At 32.7% G+C, this 22,024-nt stretch overlaps 1 protein-coding gene across 4 annotated transcripts in view; it reads right to left on the bottom strand.

The window, feature by feature from the left end:
- Window positions 1–862: 862 nt before the first annotated feature.
- Window positions 863–22,024, bottom strand: part of LOC136032708 (guanine nucleotide-binding protein G(i) subunit alpha-like) — a 51,716-nt gene continuing 30,554 nt past the window's right edge. For 2 of the 4 annotated variants that reach the window (XM_065713016.1, XM_065713015.1), the window contains exons 4-7: window positions 21,517–21,803; window positions 17,075–17,169; window positions 13,130–13,318; window positions 863–2,349 (exon numbers count right to left, since the gene is read on the bottom strand). In XM_065713016.1, coding sequence (XP_065569088.1) covers window positions 2,159–2,349; window positions 13,130–13,318; window positions 17,075–17,169; window positions 21,517–21,803 — 762 coding nt within the window. In that variant the 3' untranslated portion in view covers window positions 863–2,158. The remainder of the gene's footprint in view (window positions 2,350–13,129; window positions 13,319–17,074; window positions 17,170–21,516; window positions 21,804–22,024) is intronic. The other 2 variants (XM_065713014.1, XM_065713013.1) reach the window with 1 other exon arrangement.

Here is a 22,024-nt window from a genome sequence, read left to right as displayed (position 1 = left end):
TGAAACTATACTTTACTTTATTTTAGAAAATGATTGTACCTTACTCCTTTAAAAGTATATAAATGGCCCTCTTTTAAGACTACCATCTTTCTCTGGCACATGTCAAAAAAAAGTTGTTATGAAACTATACTTTACTTTGCTTAGAAAATTATTCTACTTTACCTCTTTAAAAGTATATAAATTATGGCCTTCTTTTCAGACTACTGTCTTTCTCTGGCACATGTCAAAAAACAGTTGTTATGAAACTATACTTTACTTTATTTTAGAAAATTATTGTACCTTACTCCTTTAAAATTATATAAATTATGGCCCTCTCTTAAGACTACCGTCTTTCTCTGGCACATGTTAAAAAATATATGTTATGAAACTATAGGCAGTTGCTAAGAAAGGAATGTCAATTTCAAGAGAAAAAGAAGAAAAAATGAATATACAACAAACTTACAAAATTTATGTATGGCAAAAGTAAAATAAGCGGTAATAAGCGTTCGATTTTTATTTTCAGTTTATGAATTTATAAAACAAGCTATTAAAGCCTAGTCCTGTCGCTGACTATTAGGGTTTCATTGATATTTCAAATGATGTCTATGATGATACTCATTCCAACACACAAGCGAAAGGGTATGAGTTTCTCCATGACATTTTTTTTTTTGCTAAATACATCCAAAGCGAAAAAAAAAACTGAATTCTAGTTTCGCCAGGAAGCAGAATCTCTCAAATTCTGAAAGCATTTTTCTTACAAAATCATCCTAGACAGAAAAAAAGAAACTTTTTAGGCCTCAACATTTAGGGGAGAGGCTATTCCTCCTCATTGGTTCTGCAAAAACTGAAGAAGAGAAAAAGTCAACGACATTATTTCTTCTAGTTCTCGCCCTGTCTCTCACAATTTTATTCTAGAGGCTGATATAGTCTTCCTTTAATTTTGAAAACAATGAATTTATTTTAGTACTAATTACGGTTTGCTAAGATTACACAAAGAAAAAAGGATCTGTGCAATCATGACGATCATCATACTTTACATCCTTATTCGTCAGATGAGGCTAGGACAGGTTGTGTTATAAAAATACTTCGATTCGCTTTCCCAGAGGAATGAAATATAAACATAAAAAGATCTTCTAAGGTGAATTGTCATTTTTTATAACAAATGACCAAATACTTTTCAAAATAGAAAATAATTTTTTCCTCCTAAATTACTATTAAATAATCTATTTACACGTTTGTTATCAAATTTAATATTTATTTCTAAAGTTATTTTGTTACATCTACGCTCGTACCCCTTTCATGCAAGGAGGAAGTTAAAAAAACGTAGAACAGAGTAAAATATACGAAAGATCTGAAATTAATTAGGGGGATCTTTAAAGCCTTGAAACATCAGAAAGGCCCGGCGCAAAGCATCCCTATCCCTCTGCATACATGACTGGAAGGTATTATGTCCAGTTTCATCTAAACTGAACAACAGCTCCCCAAAAACTATATTAAAAGTTATTAAGACACATAAAGCGTTTATGGAAGCAGCTTCCTACAGGTTCGAAGAGCTTTCTAAAACAATGGCCTGTTTCAAAGAGCTTTCTAAAACCAGGGTTTTTAAAAAAAAAAAATAGACATTTTGGAAGAGGGATAAATTATCATAGTGCAGCAGTTTTTTGCAAGAACCACACCGAGGGCATCTACTTTAGAACAAACAAGAGTTAGATGGCATTACTGGTTGATAGTTTATAGAGCTATATAGTTCGTATGTATATCTTCTTTATTTTATATTATATTATTGTTTGCATCTTTATATAGTTTATATATGTTGTTTACATAGAAATAGTAATTTCCACACATATACTTTACCATGGTATGCCTTTTTTAGTTTTATTCACAATTATCTTTATTTAAAGGCATAATCACGGTTTTAGGTACCATTTTTCTTAATTAGTAAATTGCGTCAAAAATTTTTAATTCGAACGCCTTAAAAAATAAAAACAAAATCTGGCTCAAACCAGAAAACCATAAAAAAGCGACTAAACTAACCCCCAGAATCAAGCAGCTTTGAGCATTCCAAAAACTACACTTCACAGAAGAGGCAACACAATAAGTCTATCCATTCCAGAATATCGTCAATAATTTAAATATAACTGGGGAATTTTTAATATCATCAGGTCAATCGCAGTCTTCTTTAAAATAGGCCAATTTCTTTTAAATTATTTTTTATAATAACATCAGTAACAGCGTCAAACACAAATTGGATATTAGACGTATCTGTGGCACAAGTGAAGTGGGTGTAAATCTCTTTCTGGTCTCGTCGTTTATTCAAACTTTCAAACTTCATTTGGATGTAAGCGGCCGCCTCTTCATAGTTATTAGCACCTGCAAAAAGACTCGTCAGCAAAACAAAAGCTTTATTTCAATAAATTCCATCTTTTTCGAACAAAAAAAGTTTTGTCAGAAAAAATATGTATAATTAGCACCAAAAATTGTCAGACGACAGTTTTAAAAAGGACAAAAAAAAAACAAACAAAGCGCATATTCATTTGTGATACTGGGAAAGAATTGAATTGCCCCACTCCCACACATAGACAATTTTAAGTCACCTTGCCCTCCCCCCCCCCCAAAAAAAAATTCCTAAAATTTTAGCTCCTTTTCCACACCTTGCGACAAAAAAAAAGAAGGAAATAATCGTTTATGAAGAGAAAAGGAAAATTCATTTTGTAGGGCAGAATTACATAGAAAAAAAAGAAACAAATCCATCAGTATTTATTCCAAATATAATAATCAATGCTGTTGCAACTGAGCCTCTCCCCCTTAATGGAAATAACGACGAAATAATAAAGCTCTTAATAGGGTTACTACAACCCAAAAGTATATGCAAAAGTTTACTTATTTGGCTTGTTTGCGCTGTTCCTCATCATAGTTATCAGCACCTGCAAAAAGACTCGGCAGCAAAACAAAAGCTTTATTTCAATAAATCCCATCTTTTTCGAACAAAAAAAGTTTTGTCAGAAAAAATATGTATAATTAGCACCAAAAATTGTCAGACGACAGTTTTAAAAAGGACAAAAAAACAAACAAAGCGCATATTCATTTGTGATACTGGGAAAGAATAGTTGACTTATAATGTTATACCGTGCCAATTTGAGAACAAACAAATAAATCATAACACTTTTTATGCTGCCTAGGGGTACATCTGCCTTCATTAAAAGCGCTGGGAAGCAATTACTACGGCACTGATCTTTTTTATATTTCGCTAATGGACGCCCCGTCTGAGGTTGACATGAAGAAGCTTTGGAAAGCTCTACGTTCAACAAAAATAATGGACCTTCACTTATGAAGTTAAAATCCCATTTTGATTACCTTTCGAATTCTTGTGATGATCCTGAGCAACTCTTGCACGTTCATCAAACTTAATTCGGAAATTCGAAAAAAAATTCGATTAATTTGGAAAAAAATAGTAAGAATGAAGTATTTTTAACTTACGAACGGGTAATGGGATCTTAATGAAATTTGATGTTTGGAAGGATATCGTGTCTCAGAGATCTTATTTTAAATCCCAATCAGATCCGGTGACATTGGGGGGGGGGGGGAGTTGGAGGGGGGGACCTAAAATCTTTCGAATTGTTGTGATGATCCTGAACAACTCTTGTACGTTCATCAAGTTTCAATAATAATTTCATTTTGCACGATTTTTCTATTTCATTTGATTCTTTATTGAGTGCATATCGTAAACTTAAACCACTATCTTTTAAAGAACAGAATGGGAACCATGCAGCCTTTCGAGGGGGAATAAGAGTATTGTATTTCCATTTTGTATTTATTGGTGAAAAAAACTCTGAAACACTGAACTCTGATCCACTCAAATCATGTCAAATTGGCTCCCACTTCTTTTCTACCTCTTCTTCTGAATTTTTTTTATCTTACCCTCAAGTCTAGTAATATTCCTTCATCTTTCAAGGTTGAGGTAGTAGCTCCTATCCCAAAATCCGGTAAAAGAGATCTCCGATCATGTGATTCTTACAGACCGATAACGATGGTCTAACACTTGGATGTTGGCCCTAATCAAGTACGCTTCAAAAAAGGAATGGTGGAGGTATTTTCGAAGAAGACACTGACTTAACATAACGTGGTGCAATACTCAACGAGTGGAAGTACTCTGGCTCCCCGCTTTATACACTTTTAATTGATATAAACAGAACTTCTGACAATATTTCACACGCTTTTGCTCTTTCAGCTTGAATTGGTGGTGGGATACCCCTTTCTGCGGTTAGAGTTCTTAGATCCAGGTTTTGGGGACTTAGAATAAAAATTACTACTAGTAGTATCCCCTATATGGATAATGCCGCACCCACAATTGGATGTGCTCCTGGAGTTGCCAAACCTTTACATCCCCTCTGTGGATCCTACAACGCATATACCCCAGCGTACTATTGGAGTTGCTAACACATTTTTTGGCACCATTCCAAGAATATGCATCCCGGTTACCAAGAATTTCTTGGTATATTTCCAAGAATTTCAAGAATGATGCGTTTTCTGGTCTTGAATAATCATTCATATTGTCGTTGAAACAATAAACAAAACAATAAGGCCTGTGACAGCCCTCACACCTAGTGTTGAACGATATTTCGATTAAACAATATATCGATATTTTTACCTACTATATTCAATAATCGCAATATCACAAACACCAAAAACAAGAAGAACAACAGGGAATTTCTCAAGACAGAGGAAAACAAAATAGAATGAACATTTCGGCCCTATATCCAAGGGCCGTTTCCTTTTGAATTGAATATTGTTCTTCTTCTCGGTCATTTGCGAAACAATCTTCGATGTTGTTTCTTTTCTGCTGGAGGTTAACCGGTAGATACCAGAAAAGGCCAAAATAACATCGCTTTCAGTACTTGATATAAATGTTTGGTAAAACATATCGATATCTATTACAGACCAACAATAGTCACATATGGGAATTTGAGATAACAACTGAGCCGACAACATTTTTAGTTTCTAAGCAGTTTTCCATTGATTTTATGGACTTTACATCTAATATATAGATCGAACGTGAGACCTATTATTTCTTATAGTAAAAGAACGACACGTTACTCGCCAATAAGTCATTGATGATATTAAATTCTTAAAAATACATTCAAGGTGATCAATGTATTGTTTCCGGGCACCTTTTTTGGTGCCCGGAAATTGGTACCGGAACTCCATGAATTTGCATACCACAGTGATTTGAAATGCTTGCTGCATAAACATATTCGTTTGATTGTTAATGAAACTTGTTTCGATCTCCAAAAATGTTATGACTACAACCAGCCAGGCATCATTTTTGTATTGTCATGGTCTGATCTCTATGCCCTTGTGCCTGAGGGGGGTATTCGTTTATCTCCCTCTCTGTGCCTGTGTGTATGAGGGGGTGTTTTATTCTCTTTGTGTCTGTCTTTGTGTGTTTGTGTGTCTGACTCTGTATGTTTGTAGTGTTTTCGTCTCTCTCGATCTCTATGTCTGTATGTCCGATCGGGTGTTTGCTTATCTCTGTGTCTGCCTGTTTGTGTTTGTGTATCTGACTAAGTGTTTGTATGTGTGTTTTTTCTCTCTGTGCCTGTGTGTGTGAGTGAATTTTTGCATGTCTCTCTCTCTCTCTGTACCTGTTTGCCTGACTGTATGTATGTCTGTCTCAGCGTCTGACTGAGTATTTTTGAGTTTATTCAGGTTTTTTGCAATGTGTTAATATTTGTGATTTGGTAAAATTTATAATATTTAGTTTACCTATTGTTGCTAAAGGGAGGGATATATTAACAGGATAAGCTTGTTTTGGTTTTACTTGGTTGTTTTACATTTGCTGTTTTTTTTTCATGGGCATGTATTTTGGGGGTGATACCTGACGCGGGGATGCCATGGATATTCTGTGGTAGCCACAAGACTGTGCTGGGTAGAGAATTTAGAGTGGCGAAACCCTATATAGGCCAGTGTATTCTCCTGATGAGCCCTTATGTTGGGTGTTGCCTCTGAATTATTTGTCTATATTATTTTTTCTATTGTTTGGTAAATGACGACTTATACTTATTGACGACATGACTGCCTGTCCATGGATTATTCTTTATGGTTGATTGTGTGTGGCTATGCTGTTTGACCTATGTGATTGTATGGATGAGTAGGGTTAAGGCCTCATTCAAGTGCTTGTCTATATTAATCACTAATTTAGGAAAACAGTCTTCCTTTTCTCCTTCTGTCTCTCTCTCTTTTTTCTTTCTTTTTTTTATGTGTTTGTGCTGTTGCATTGGTGATTTCTCTTTTCATGATATTATTCCAGGTTGGATCCAGTGCTGGTGGAGGATATTTTTTTAGTTTTCTCCCCGACAGACCTTTACCCTGGTCCAGGTTTTTAACCTGATATTGTTAATTATTGGTGAGATGGCACTTATGCAAATTTCATGTTCTTTCATGTTTTTGTTTATGTATTTATTGACCTACTGACCTTGGCATGTTTTTTGGACTTTGATTTGGATGTTGGTTTGTTTTGGATTTATTTTCAATAACTTTTTATGCAACAAAACACAAATACTAGCCTCGGAACTCGGAACGATTTTTTGAAAGTTAGTAAGTGTAAAAGTCGCTGTTTTCTTTGCCAAGATCATTTTGTCCCACGGACTTCTGTTAAGAGTACATTGTATAATAAAAATTTTGCATGTAAGTTACGTGGTAATGTTAATTGTAGAACAACCAATGTAATTTACCTATTAGAATGTAATAAATGCTGCCTACAATATGTGGGGGAAACAACTAATAATATATATAAAAGATTTTCTGGACCTAAGACAACAGTTAATAATGAAAAAAACTAATAACTATCTAGTTCAACATTGTAATAATGGTAAATGTTCCATATCAGATATAACTGTCACAATTTTAGAAAATTTAGAATTAGAAAATTTAAATAAAGAAGAAAAGAATAATAGACTACGTAAACAGGAGGATTTCTGGATCCATACTCTTGGTACAGCTTATCCTTTTGGGCTAAATGATCGTGTAGCAAAATATGGTGACATGTCTCATGTTGTTGTTAAATGTATTGATGGTTTTATGGACCATCCTTCTTTTACTTGTCCTACTAAACGTAAAAAACGATCGAGAGGACATAGGAAAAATAATAGAAAAAATGAATTAGATGTACATATGCTTTCTATAGATCTATGCCAGCTACTTGAATCTAGGGGTATGATTTCTGTAATAAAATGTCTAAATAATTTATCCAAGAGGAATTTAATCAAACTTTTCTGGATTGTTAAGAATAATACAGCTCTTGATTATAATTTTAAAATAATATGTGATACAATTTGCATTCTAACTAAAACGAAATTTATTTCAAAAAAGAAAAAGTTCGATAAGATTAGTAATAAGGATAACAGATTATATTTACCTATTAATTTTACTTGTAAGCAGATTGAAGATATTAATTTACCAGAAATTTTAAATCAGCGGCATGTGAAACAGGCCCTTCCTAGTAATTTGAATTATAATGATAGTCCAGTTTTAACTAATAAATTTTCAAAAACTATTGGGCAAATTATTTTTAATTATAACTTAATACTAAAAAGACTAGATAGTGATATAAATTGGAAACCGGTTTGTAATTGTAAGCAACTTGGCCCATTTGTAAATCCTACTTACAAACATGTTATAACAGGGGACTTGTCAATAATAAAGCAAGATGATTTTAAATTATAATGAATAAAGGGGCTAATTTCCGTCTTTCTCATCATCTGAAACCATCGAGTGTTCTTGATGGCTTGGAAAATGATTTTGATTTATTTATTGATAAGTGGTGTAAGAAAGAGAATAAAAATAAAGAGAGTTTTCAAAGTTGGAAGAATTTAATTATTAGTAGAATAAGAAATAAAATATATTCTAACTTAAAAAATAGTAACACTAAATCATTATTTTATAATGCGAAGATTAAACAAGCAATTGCTAATCTAAAGAATGAATTTGTAATTGTGCCAGTGGATAAAGCTAATAATAATTTTGCCATAATTTGTCAGAAGCTGTATTGTGATATCTTAAAAAGGGAATTATGCACAACTAATGTTTACGAAAAGCTAAATATAGAGGATGAGAATTTAATTGAAAAGACTGAAGAAATACTTTTTAAAAATTTTAATATTAAAATAAATGACAATGATAAAAAGTTCCCTTTCCTATATTGGACTGTAAAATTTCATAAGAATCCCCCTAAACCACGGTTTATTGCTGGAGCAGCTGAATGTCCAACCCGCATTGCTGCTACTGACCTCTCTTTAATTTTAAAGGAAATTGTAAATAAACTTAAAACCTATTGTTCTGGTATTAAAAAAATTCGAATTTTAATCCATATTGGAGTGTTAATAATTCACTTCAGGTGATAGATTCTTTAACAATGGTTTCAGCTAAAAGAATTGAGTCTTTCGATTTTGCGACAATGTATACTAATTTATCACTTAATGTAGTGTTTGATAATTTAAAAACTGTTATCAAGAAATCTTTCCTCTTATCTAGTAAAAGGTTCTTAAAAATAGACATTTAAAATAAAAAAGCTATATGGACAAATTGCTTTAATACTACAGTTAACTTGAGATGTTACAGCTTGGATATGATTTTTGAGTTATTAGAATTTGTTTTATACAATACTTATATAAGATTTGGGGGTGATTTGTACAAGCAAATTGTGGGAATTCCCATGGGGGGGAATGCCAGCCCATTTATAGCTGACTTGTTTTTAAGTCAACTAGAATATAAATATATGATGGATAAGAATAATCCAATTAATTTAAAACATGCTTTTTCAAATAATAAAAGATATTTAGATGATATTTTGGTCTTAAATTGTAAGGATTTCATTGATATTTCAAAAAATATATATCCATCAGAGCTTATTCTTGAGCCTAGTCATGGCGCTGGTCATGAAGATCATTTCTAGATTTAAATATTAATATTTGTGATAATAATAAATTAAGTTTTAAAATGTATAATAAAACGGATGATTTTGATTTTGAAGTGATTAGTTTCCCATTCCCTGAAAGTAATATACACTCAAATATCACATATTCAGTGTTTTTCTCACAGTTACTTCGTTATGCAAGGATTTGTAGTAATTATATTGATTTTAAAAATAGATACAAAATCTTAAGCCAAAAATTGATATCGCGAGGTTTTTCTGCAAATAAATTAACTTGGCAATTTAAAAAATTTAGTTTTCATTATAACGAACTTTTAAATAAATATCAAAAGAATTATCTAGAAATACTTAAAGAAATTTTCAACTAATTTCGGAGGTTCGAGAAATGTTGTCGCAGCGCCATTTATTTTGAATTGTGTTTCTAATTGAGCGGATTTTCTTAAAAATTAGCCACATGGTAAAGATGAATTCTATAATTGTTTAGTTTATTCAGGTTTTTTGCAATGTGTTAATATTTGTGATTTGGTAAAATTTATAATATTTGGTTTACCTATTGTTGCTAAAGGGAGGGATATATTAACAGGATAAGCTTGTTTTGGTTTTACTTGGTTGTTTTCGGTTTTTTTTTTCTTTCATGGGCATGTATTTTGGGGGTGATACCTGAAGCGGGGATGCCATGGATATTCTGTGGTAGCCACAACACTGTGCTGGGTAGAGAATTTAGAGTGGCGAAACCCTATATAGGCCAGTGTATTCTCCTGATGAGCCCTTATGTTGGGTGTTGCCTCTGAATTATTTGTCTATATTATTTTTTCTATTGTTTGGTAAATAACGACTTATACTTATTGACGACATGACTGCCTGTCCATGGATTATTCTTTATGGTTGATTGTGTGTGGCTATGCTGTTTGACCTATGTGATTGTATGGATGAGTAGGGTTAAGGCCTCATTCAAGTGCTTGTCTATATTAATCACTAATTTAGGAAAACAGTCTTCCTTTTCTCCTTCTGTCTCTCTCTTTTTTCTTTTTTTTTGTGTGTTTGTGCTGTTGCATTGGTGATTTCTCTTTTCATGATAAAATCATACAGCGTCAATCTTTCCTTCACAAATAAGCTTTACCCAAAAACGCACGTATTCCCAATATTTTACTTGTTACAAACAGTAAACCATACGTCAGGTTCAAGTTTGAGCGGGCCAAGGGATCTAATGCCCCGAGTTTGGAAATTTTGTACTCTACCATTTGAACTATCTTGGCTTTTTAGTTGACCTTTGACGCATTAATATACACAGACAAGTTTTTTCTAGAGTGAGAAATACTTGCCAATTCTATAAAATAAGACAAGATTCAAAGCTCCTTGTGCCTCAATAGTCAAGAAATGAAGCGAACACACAAACACCAGCACTAGCGGCAGTGGCAGCTTAAAGCACTAAGAACAATAAAAATGAAACCTGACTTTTTCAAGTGTAAACTGAAACAAATATGTTTGAAAAAAAAAATGGGAAAAAACTTTTAACGAAAATAATTCCAAATACAGTTTTTTGTGGTAAAGGATACCAAAGTAACTAACAACAATGAAATTGGTTGAGAAATCAGCAGAAACCCATGAAACTTCTTTAAAGTATAGTTGTCTTTGGGAAAGAACATCAAGATAAAACATTGTCAAAGTTAACTAATTTCGCTTGCATATTTATTTTCACAGTTCAACATAGCAACACTAACGAAAATGACGTATTGCCCTAAAAAGTTCTTAATTGAGAAACAACCGAGGCATAAATCTTAGAAAATCGACCCTTTCAGGTACAAAAAGGCATAAAATGGGTCCAAAAGGCATAAAAATGTTTTGATTTTGATGTACTCGATACTTTACCCATCTATTTTTCCAACTCAGGTTTTGTTGTCATTTGATATTTACATAAAAAAAAACTATCGAAAATCACTTGTTTCTAATTCAGGTTGAAGAACTGAATCTTTGACTTTCTAAATCCTGCCCAGTGACACTTGGGACTGCAGTAGAGGTGTTGAATCTTGGATGATACCCATCAATAACGGGCATAATCGTGGGTTAATCGAAACAGATAGGCTTATTGATACGATATTAGTTTTCCTCCGAAAATGCGGTATAATAAGGAATTCGCTGAAAACAGCATAACTTTTAACCTTTAACATGCTATAATATAATTCTAGGTGTTATTAGTATATTGTTTTTATAACTAGTATATAATTAAAATAGCAAATTATACCATGCAATAACACAAAAATATAACTAAAACATAAGACAATACGTACCAATAGGTTGTCAGTTTGTATATATATATATATATATATATATATATATATATATATATATATATATATATATATATATATATATATATATGATCAATTTGGCTTATGTGGTTTTGGAATCATTCGATTTTTCTTTAAAAAAAAAACAATGCTTTTGTAAGTCTCAGTAGTTATCAGTGAGGTCGGGGCTTTGGATTTGGAAATCATACCAGTCAATATGTATAAGTGGGGTCGAATTTAGTTTTGTCAATCATATCCATTGATTATATTCAAGTTGGGTTGAGAGGTTGAATCACTGCGTAATTATACCCATCAATATTTCTGAGTAGATAATGCTCAGATCATACCATTTGGTTTCTTAAATCATACGCATCAATATTTATGAGTTCCATCAAGGGGTTAGATAACAAAGACTTTACAATAGTAAAGCCTTGTAATATTTGGGGTAAATCTGACACTTATGGAAAAAAGTACATTTTAAACCCCTTCAGAAAGATTACCAACCCCTCCTCCCTTCCACGGAAAATGTACTTACACAATACATAATCTAGTAAACTTTATTTTAAATAAAAATAGTGAATCATTGGTTTGAACAGGACAGAGAAAAAAAGGCAGAAAATCCTATTTGATTTGGCTTCTCAGCTTAGGCATATATAAAGACAAATTTGGTAGAGCATTATTGATTACAAAAATAAACTCTTTCGTTAAGAAATCCCTACTCCCTTCCGCAGCTAAGTACCCGCGTATGTGCCTATACGGAAGGTTCAGTTTCTGGCATGAAATTTAGCAAAGACCCCTAAACAATTTGCATTGTGGAATATCGCAGCCGTCGCAGGGGCATGTCATATGCAACGTTTTAGGCCAAATTTGGTAAAAGAAATCGAGCGCTGCAACCCAAAGTACCCTCAATAATTAATAAAATAACCCATTAATAAATTATTATCAGAACATAAAATGATCAATACAATTTCATAAAGTAATTAATAAAGTTAATTAAATAATTAGGTTATTAAAATAACATATTTTCTCGTTTCAATCTAAAATATGCTTATTCGTGCAACATGAAATTCCTCACAAGTCGTTATTTTTCTACTTGCTTTAAAATTAATCTTTACAAAGACGTTATTTTTTTCCAGGCACTTATTTATTTTTAACACCAACAGAAAGGTTCCAAAATTAGCCTTTTCCTTTTCCTTCAAAGTTGATCTTTTCTACATACGAGGTGAACACACAAGCAAGGCCGTATCCAGGAGTGGGGGTATGTGGTTTGAACCCCCCCCCCCCTAAATGTTTGTCTGGCTCGTAAAAAACATAACAAAAAAGAATGTAAATGAATTTTATGCGCTTTTTATGTGTTTTTTTAACCTCCCGCCCCCGCCCAAAAAATAAACTGGGTACGGCCCTGCAGACAAGGACCACAATATGGAATACCAGTTGAGAAGAATGATGACTCTGGCAAAATTGAAAGCAATAAACCAGAAAAATGTCAAGTGCATTTCGTCAACTGCTGCTCTGAAACGGAATTATAATTTAGCATAAAATAATTTAATTTGACATATAATAAACTATTTTATATTCAAAAAAGATATATCTATTTAGTCTATTTTGCTGCTTTAATACTAAACTCTCCACATAAAAAAAACCCGTCTACATAAATCCCGCCTAAGTCTTCTTCGAAGATGTATTTTCAGACTTGAATCATGGTAATTTTATGGATATAAATTCATAGGTAAAACAGGCCTAAACCTTAAAGGACTGGAGCATCAAAGTACTTTCTTCAGGAGGGGGAGCAAGAGATAAGGTGAAAAAGAGTGAAGATTTAAGTCTAAATTTTTCCAGAGGGCTAATGACTCTTAGAAACCAATATTGGATCGACTTCTCTCTTATGGAGATACGATATAATGCTTTTTAGGTATATGAAAGGAAGACTCACCAGTATATTCGGGGAAGCATATAGTCAATGGCGATTTGTTGATTTTTTCTTCAAACAAGTCTTTCTTGTTCAGGAACAATATTATTGATGTCTCTACAAACCACTTGTTATTGCATATCGATTCAAAAAGTTTCATGGATTCAATCATTCGATTCATTTCTTCGTCTTCTGCTAATACAAGGTCATATCCTAAAAATGATGATAATACAATATTATATTATAACTTCAATACAATATGATATCGCTTTACACAATACAATATATATTTAATACAATATTACATACGTGTTCAAGAAGACATTTAGCGAGAAATTCTGCTTTGATTTAAACATTTCTGGAAATTTCTCGCACTATTTTCACTTTCTGTATCGCAAAAAGCAAAAACATAGAATTATTTAGTGTATGATATACCCCCTACCGCTCAAGTTATTCATGCATTGACGCACTGTAAACCTATTTCTTTCAACTAGCGTGAGAAAAGACAAAGAGAAGTGACAGAATACATGGGAAATATATATAATTTGCACATTAGGGGGAGTGGGGGTAAAGTATTTGGACAGTGTGAAACCAGAAAACAATCCTTATTTCACAATATCAGAATAATTGTAGCTAACACATTTTGCATGCAGACCTGTTGAACTTCACCCCCACCCTATTGTGCAAATATAAAGCCCATATTTGTTTCGAAAGTACTATATTTCTATCATACTTAGGTATATTTTATTAGGATTAACCTAACTTCACTTCTTGAGCGGTAGGGGGTATATTATACAAGTACCAATCACAATTTTATTCAAATATTTCTGGAAACGTTTGGACCATTACTCCTTACTTTTTGTGTTTGGACCGTGGCGGTCTAAATTAGTGTTTCTCAAAGTATGGTATAGGTACCCCCAGGAATCTGAGAAGAGTTTGAAATTTGCACCGAATTTTGGCGGGAATTTTACATCTGCAAAGAACAGACGGCTAGATATGGAAGCACGTCTCAAATTGAAATTAACAACCAGAGAACCAAATTATGACGATCTCAAAGCCATATCCAGGATTTTTGCGAGGACACTGCTTTTTTTCAAGGTTCTTAAATACTAACGCGTAAACAAAGAACAAAACTCTATGTTCCTCAGAAAAGGCTCTATGCTTTTGATATTTATTAAATATTACATTTATTACTACTTTCGACGTTTATTAAATATTAGAATAAAACAACTATTATTATTGAACATCTTTCAGATTTTTTGCAAACCTTGCGATTTTTCTAAAGTGATACTCTTGGGAAATCCTTAAGGTCTCAGTGACAGCCCTGACTACACCAACTCCGTAACTACTGGAGTAAGCATCATTTCCTCCAGACAAACTCACTAGTTTAGCCATGTTCCCTCAAAATAAAGATTTGTACGATGTTCCCGCATTCCTGATCGTTTTTTTTATAGGTCACCCATTTCTACTGCTTCTTTTTGAAATGACCCCCCCCCTCCAAAAAAGGTTCCTCAGTACGTGACAGGAGTGGTGTTATCGGAGCTTGGTTGGATTGGAACTGAAACTTAAAACTTTAGGCCTAATAGCCATATTTTTAACCATTTAATTGTCTTTTTTACAATAAAGAAAAATTCCTAAAAAAGAGGAAGGATTCTTTAAAAGGTCTTGAGATGGGAAAGCAGATAGGTCTAGTTTATTAGAACAGGTAAAAACAGGTTACGCTTTTTTTTTTCGGGGGGGGGGGGGGTAGGAAAGAGAAAGTTTTATGCACCAAAGCCACATTCTTAGGCTTTATTATGATCCATATAGATTCTTCAAACAAGTCTTGTGGGAGGTGGGCTAAACCGAAACGTTTTTCGTTTGAAGCTAAGGTTTGTTTACATTCCCCGAAAAGGTTATGGTAATAAATTGGGAATACCCTTTCAAATGTATTAAAAAAAAAAAATCTAATTCGAGTAAACAATAAGAACACCGTTATAATTTTTACTTTCAGTTGTGTAATCGAGTCTTGTATATAAGATTCCGAAACTACACACACGAGTTGTTTAGGAAAAGTAGCCAAATATAAATCTTTACAAGAAACAAAAAGAAAAGTTAATTTAATCAAAGCAACATTCAATGCCACAATTAAAAATCTATAGACTAGATAAAATCGATAAATTCCATTTGAGATTTTTTTCATAGATTTTTAAGCATAAATTTTTCATGACGAATCTGTGGAATTATCTAAAATCTATGATTCAACAAGTTATAAAAGCTAAAAAATGGTAAATTCCGTTACATGTTCTTTCTGGTTCAGACTTTGACCTAGAAATAGAAATATGACTCAGAAAAGTTATCAAATTAATTTACTAAATGGATTATTATGGTCAACACAACAATATTGACTTGGTAAAAACGACGTGTCTCCCATGTGTAATCATTGCTGTTTATTTTTCAGTTAAAAAAAAAAAAAAAAATTGGCTTATGGTCTTCATGGCTTACTGTTCTTTTTAGAGTCAAATATATAAATTTTTTTGTATAATTATAAAGTATTAAAATATAATAATTTTCATAAAGTAAATTGAGGACCCGAAGCCGGTTGAAAAATTATTGAAAGAAAGGATTATTCAATCAAAGCCAATTAAGCAAGATCCTACCAAATGACTTTGACTTATGAAACGAAATTTCTTTATCTACAAATATTCTTAAGACTGGCCCAAAAATGCTTCAGGATATTAAAGCCATTCTAACTATAAACATAAGAATAATAATAAATAATGAAATATTAAATTAACAAAACGCACTGATTTGACACAAAATTTTAAATAACCGTAATTTTTCAACTTATTTTCAATTTTCAATTGATTTTTCAATTTCCCTATAATAACTGTAATTATTCAAACTTTTGAATAACCGTAAATTGAGGAGTCGAAGCCGGTTGAATAATTAATAGAAGAAAGGATTATTCAATCAAAGTCAATTAAGCAAGATCCTACCAAGTGACTTTGACTTTGAAACGAAATTTCTTTATCTACAAATATTTTTAGACTGAACCAAAAATACTTCTGGATATTAAAGCCATTCTAACTATAAACATAAGAATAATAATAAATAATGAAATGTTAAATTAACAAAAAGCACTGATTTGACACAAGATTTTAAATAACCGTAATTTTTCAACTTATTTTCAATTTTCCTATGATAACAGTAATTATCCAAACTTTTGAATAACCGTAAATTGAGGAGTCGAAGCCGGTTGAATAATTAATAGAAGAAAGGATTATTCAATCAAAGTCAATTAAGCAAGATCCTACCAAGTGACTTTGACTTTGAAACGAAATTTCTTTACCTACAAATGTTCTTAGACTGAACCAAAAATGCTTCAGGATATTAAATTCATTCCAACTAAAACATTAAACTAATGATAAACAATAAAATATTAATGTAACCGATTGGAGACAAGCTTTTAAATAACCATTAAGCTTTCAAATATAGTATTCTTATTTATAGTATTTATTTATTTTAAAAATTATTATTTATTATTTTATTATTAATTATTTTATAATAATTTATAAAATTATTATTATTTATTTTATTTATTTATTTATTTTACTTATTTATTTATAGTATTCAAATATTTTTTCAAATATAGTTTTCAAATATAGTATTTCTAATCCAAGCAGATTGTGCAATCGAATTCAGTTGAGCAATAACAGTAGGAATTAATTAGGCTATTCAATCAAAGTCATTTAAACAAGATCCTAAAAATCGATTTCAACTCTGAAAAGGATTTCTTTTTATCGAAAAATATTCTCAGCCTGAGCTAAAGATATTTCATAAGATTGAAACTGCCTCGACAGTAAAATATTCAATTTATATTGAAAAAAAGTTAGAAAACTCAAAAGAAGCGACACAGAATATAAAACATGCAACACAATTATACCGAATACAACACAATTATATCAAATTAAAAAGTTTGAAACTCACCAGATAAAGCAACACAGAATATTATAGCTGTAACCCCTTCAAAACAATGAATCCATTTTTTTCGCTCAGACCTCTGACCACCGACGTCAAACATTCTAAAATTTGAAAAAAGAATAAGTAAAAGAAAATCCTCATCTAAAGCACCAAATGAAATGATAATATGTTCTGTTCCTTCGTGTTTTGTGTATTTTTGCATTAAACATTAACGTATTAATTAATTTGTGAGCCAATTTTTAATTAATTCATGTGCTAAGCATTTGTGTATTAAGCAATAGTTAGGCAAGTCAGATTTCCACATACAGGTGGAATTAGGTATGTGGATTGCCAGAGTTAGGAGAATTTAAGGAGTGTTTTTTGTGGGGATGACTGCTCCCAGGTATTATTCAGACTTTTTCTAGGGGCCTAATTATTGAGTAGAAAGTTTTAGAGGCAGGGAAAATATAATTTCAACGTCTTGTGTGTTACAACTGGATTTGTTAAATTTTTTTTTCGGTTTGTTCAATTTTGTCGGTTTTTTTTATTTGTTCATTTCTTTTCTGTATATGGCCACTGGATTTTAAGTACACGTTCTATCCAAGAATTTCTCAATTGAACAACAGGGCAAGTGATAAAAAAACTTATAGCTACTGCTAAATGAAAGATAAAGGAGTGTAGTATTTTCAGTGGGGGAACGGTTATTTTATATGGAGAGATTTTCACATTGAGAGGGTAGTTTCTGGAGGTGGACTTTCCAAAGTAAATTTTACACAGGGGGATGCTTTGCCAAAATTAATATTCCAATTTCGTTTTAATTTTTCATGCCGGCGAGCCAAATTCGAACCTGCATTAGTTGAAAACCAGTGAAAAATTCAATAAAAAAAACAAGTTTTTTTAACTGAAAGTAAGGAGCGACATTAAAACTTAAAACAAACAGAAATTATTCTGTATATGAAAGGGTCTGACCTCTCCTCAAGACCCTGCTCTTTAAGCTAAATTTTCTATTACTTAAGAGTGGAGCTGTGAGAAAGAGTCAAAGTTTAGCGTAAAGAGGGGGCGTCATTATAGGACCACCGGTCGATACGATTACCCTTGGGAAAAAAACACAACAACAAATAAACACGCATCCGTTATCTTTCTTCCGGAAAAAACTAAAAAAAAATCCACATTTTTACAGTAAGGTTCTCTGATACGCTGAATCTGATGGTGTGATTTTCATTAAGATTCTATGATTTTTAGGGGATTTCCCCCCTTTTTTCAAAAATATGGCAACTTTTCTCAGGCTTGTAACTTTTGATGATTAAGACTAAGCTTGATCAAACATATGTATTAAAAATCACCACAAGAATACGATTCTTTTGATGTATCTATTGGTATCAAAATTCCGTTTTTTTAGAGTTTCGGTTACTTTTGAGCCGGGTCGCTGCTTACTACAGTTCGTTACCACGAACTGTTTGAAAAAAAAGGATAAAAAGTGAATTTTAAAAGTGCAAAATCTCCATAAATAGTTTGATATTTGTTTGAAGCAAAAAAAAATCCAGCATAACAAAAATTAGAGCCAATTAGCCTTAGTACATCTGGTAAAGATTGCATTGGCGGCTAAACGTGGTAATTGAAAGATGAAGAGGGTCAATGAAAACGTACTTTCGAAATGGCTCAACTCGGAATATTCTGACAAAATGTGTGAGAACCAAAATTGAAGAAAACATTTGGTGTTTTATCATTCGATTTCCGATATATTGTTTTCTCATTTGTTTTCGATATATTACTGAGGTGTCTTAGCGCAACCAAAAATACAATGCCTTTTGATTTAAAGCAACTTTTGGTTTTAAACTATAACGGGCCAATTACATAATCACGGGGGGTTGACATACCCACTATCCCTAAAAACATAGTTGCTGGACCGTTCTACCATGCAAAACAAAATGGCTGCCTCGAAATTTTCACTGGATGTGTTGAGGAAATGGTGGGCATGGGAGGGGGTTTTGTTGTCCTCCAATCACTTTCGATTATTAAAAAGGGCACTAGCCCCTTCAATTACCAATTGAATCAACCCTTTATGAGGTTTCTACGACAACACCTTCGATACGAAGTGCCCAGGTCTAAAGCCAAAATAAATAAATAAATATAGGATAAATTGTGTCCACATCGCTATTTATAACTTATAACTCTTGCCCTGAGGGCTGTGGGAGGTTGTCATCCTCAAAGACATAATTTTCGGACCTTTCAATTACGTTGAACAAAATGACTATATCAAAATTTTGATTGGAAAATGTTTTGGGAAATGGTGGACGTGAGAGGAATGGTTAGTTGCCCTCCAATCACTTTCAATTATAAAATGAACAATAGCCCTTTCAATTTCCAATCGAATGAGTTCATTTCTCATTTTCAATTTCCAGTCCAATGGAAGACAACATTTTGTCTGAGTTTCATACAGCTGAGTAAAGAGTCAGGCCAATAACAACGGAAGAATGGATTGGAGTCGGCATTATGACCCTATATGTCCTATTCATAATAAGCTTGACAATTTTTGAATTATATCAATACTATGAAGAAAAACAAAGAGAATCTGATGGAGACTGATGACGAGACCGATCACTCAGATGGGGAAGATGATGATTCTTCTTCTAATGAGACCGATCAATACATGGCAAGCTAAATTTGATCCGAGACTTTTCTTAGGAATAGTGAAATAGAGTTTAATCAGAGTAGAAGAGATAGGACTAATGAAAGTATATTTGAAGAATAGTGCCAATATGGACAATCTGACTGGCCCCTCAGGTAGGGGTTCAACAGCACCTAATAGTGTTGAACATTGCAAATGCATATGAATGGGGCAAACCCTGTAACCCTCATCTGGATACAGTCTTGCCAAATTAATTCGTAAAACAGCAGAAAAACACAATTTTATGCATCAGAAATAATAGTAATGATTAAAAAAAATGAAAAATTAAATAATATTCGAAAAATATGACTCAGATTTCCTTAATCCTTACCCTTGATCTGGGATTTCCTCAAACTGAAAAAGTATATAAAATCCAAAATAATATTATGGAATACAAAATTATGGAAGACATTCAGTTTTCCATAATCTTGAATTACCATTAATTCTTATACTTGACAGTCATGAATTTTCTTAAACTGAAAACTATTTAAAGTCCGAAAAATATTACAGTCAGTTTTCCTTAATCATTTGAATTATGACAGAAATGGAAAGAAATTAAATTTCCATAACTGAAAAAAATATTAAAAGCTGGACTGCGTCATCAAAACCAGTCCCCCCATCCCCACTCTGGGTGCAGCATTAGTGGTTAATCCTGACTGAAGAATCGAATTTTAGGTCTAAGTTTTTCGTTTTTGAATCACTTTTGGAAGGAACTGTGGTGAAAGTGGACTAAGTTGGTAACTTACTTAAAACATAAAATCTCGCAAAACGCGCATTAGACGTAAAAGACGCAATATGAATTGCACCTTCCCCGCTCTTGAGTAAAACCTTGCCTAGGATTATTCTGCATGGATTATTCTTTATGGTTGATTGTGTATGGCTATGCTGTTTGACCTATGTGATTGTATGGATGAGTAGGGTTAAGGCCTCATTCAAGTACTGATATATATTAATTACTAATGCAGGAAAACAGTCTTCCTTTTCTCCTTCTGTCTTCCTTTTTTTTTATCTGTGTTTGTGCTGTTGCATTGGTGATTTCTTTTTCATTATAACAATAATTTGTTTTTCATTAATGACCGTGTCCACTTTTAAGTCAGACTAAGTCACGACCAAGTCAGAACGAAGGATGGACTGTAATATTGAGACTATTACTTACTTGATTAATATAAAAAACTTTTTCCTCAAAATAAGTTTTTCAAAGAAAAGTAAATAGCTCCATTAAGCCAAGAATGACCAGAAATAAAGTCAAATAATCTTTCCAAGCGTAAAGGTAAAGGATACGGCATTAGACTTTACAGTCCGTACCGGCGGTGCTGATCTCCGTTTCTTGGCCCTTCAGCCAGGAAGTGCAATAGGGGGTTGGGGGCCAGCCATCCTGTGCTTTCGCACACCCTTCCTGTTTACCTTCCCCAAATTTCTCCAGGTACCCATTTAGAGCTAAAACTACCACAAATCTCTATCAATAAATAAATGAAACTCAAAACGAGCAGAAATTACAATAATTAGCCGAGTCAAGCAAAAATTAACATGAGTGGGCTGATAACCCCATGCCTTCTCAAGACCAGAACACAATTTGCGCCTCACTAAAAAAAGACCGTGGATTGTCACTTTAATTGGCATGTACTGTTATTTATTTCTTGAAGTTTTGATTTTTTTTTGAAAAAAAGAAAAGTGAAAACATTTCAAACGTATTGTGTTTTCAGTAAAGCGCAAATTATGTTCGGGTTTTGAGAAGGCATGAGGGTTGTCAGCTATACTCAAGTTAATTTTTTCTCGTTTTAACATGAGTACGGTAACTTACTTGAAATGCAAATCTTTAAACTTGAATTGCGTCTCAACGATCCCAGTTGTTTTTACTCGAGTTCTCAACACATCCTGCTGCGTCGGAATATAATTCGGTGACGAAATTCGATCCAAGCTATTCAAATAATAGGCAGCTGAATCATTCAGTTGATATTCCCTAGACCGACTGAAACAGTGTTGCACCCCTCTGTCTCCCCAAAGACGTTTCATAACTTGTGCTAGTTCATAGTTCAGAAAACCCTCATCAGCGCCACTTGCCAATGTGAAAAACAGGCGAGCATCATCCTAGAATACACATAAAAAGTTGGTTGGCATGATAAACTGATTTAATAAAAAAACACAGTAATTACACTAACTAATTCAAAAAATTACAAAAAAGAAAATTACCCTAACTAATTCAGCAGCAGCGCTGATCTAATTTAGGGTTACTAAAATTTGTAGAAGCAGAAGCTTCACAAGCTTGCAATTGACTTAGTCAGAAAAAAAACATTTAATGTTCAATATCA

The sequence above is a fragment of the Artemia franciscana genome, chromosome 11, assembly GCF_032884065.1.
Source record: "Artemia franciscana chromosome 11, ASM3288406v1, whole genome shotgun sequence".
Taxonomy (NCBI): Eukaryota; Metazoa; Arthropoda; class Branchiopoda; order Anostraca; family Artemiidae; genus Artemia; species Artemia franciscana.
The sequence above is the reverse complement of the archived record's forward strand: the minus strand, read 5'-3'. Positions and strand labels throughout refer to the sequence as shown.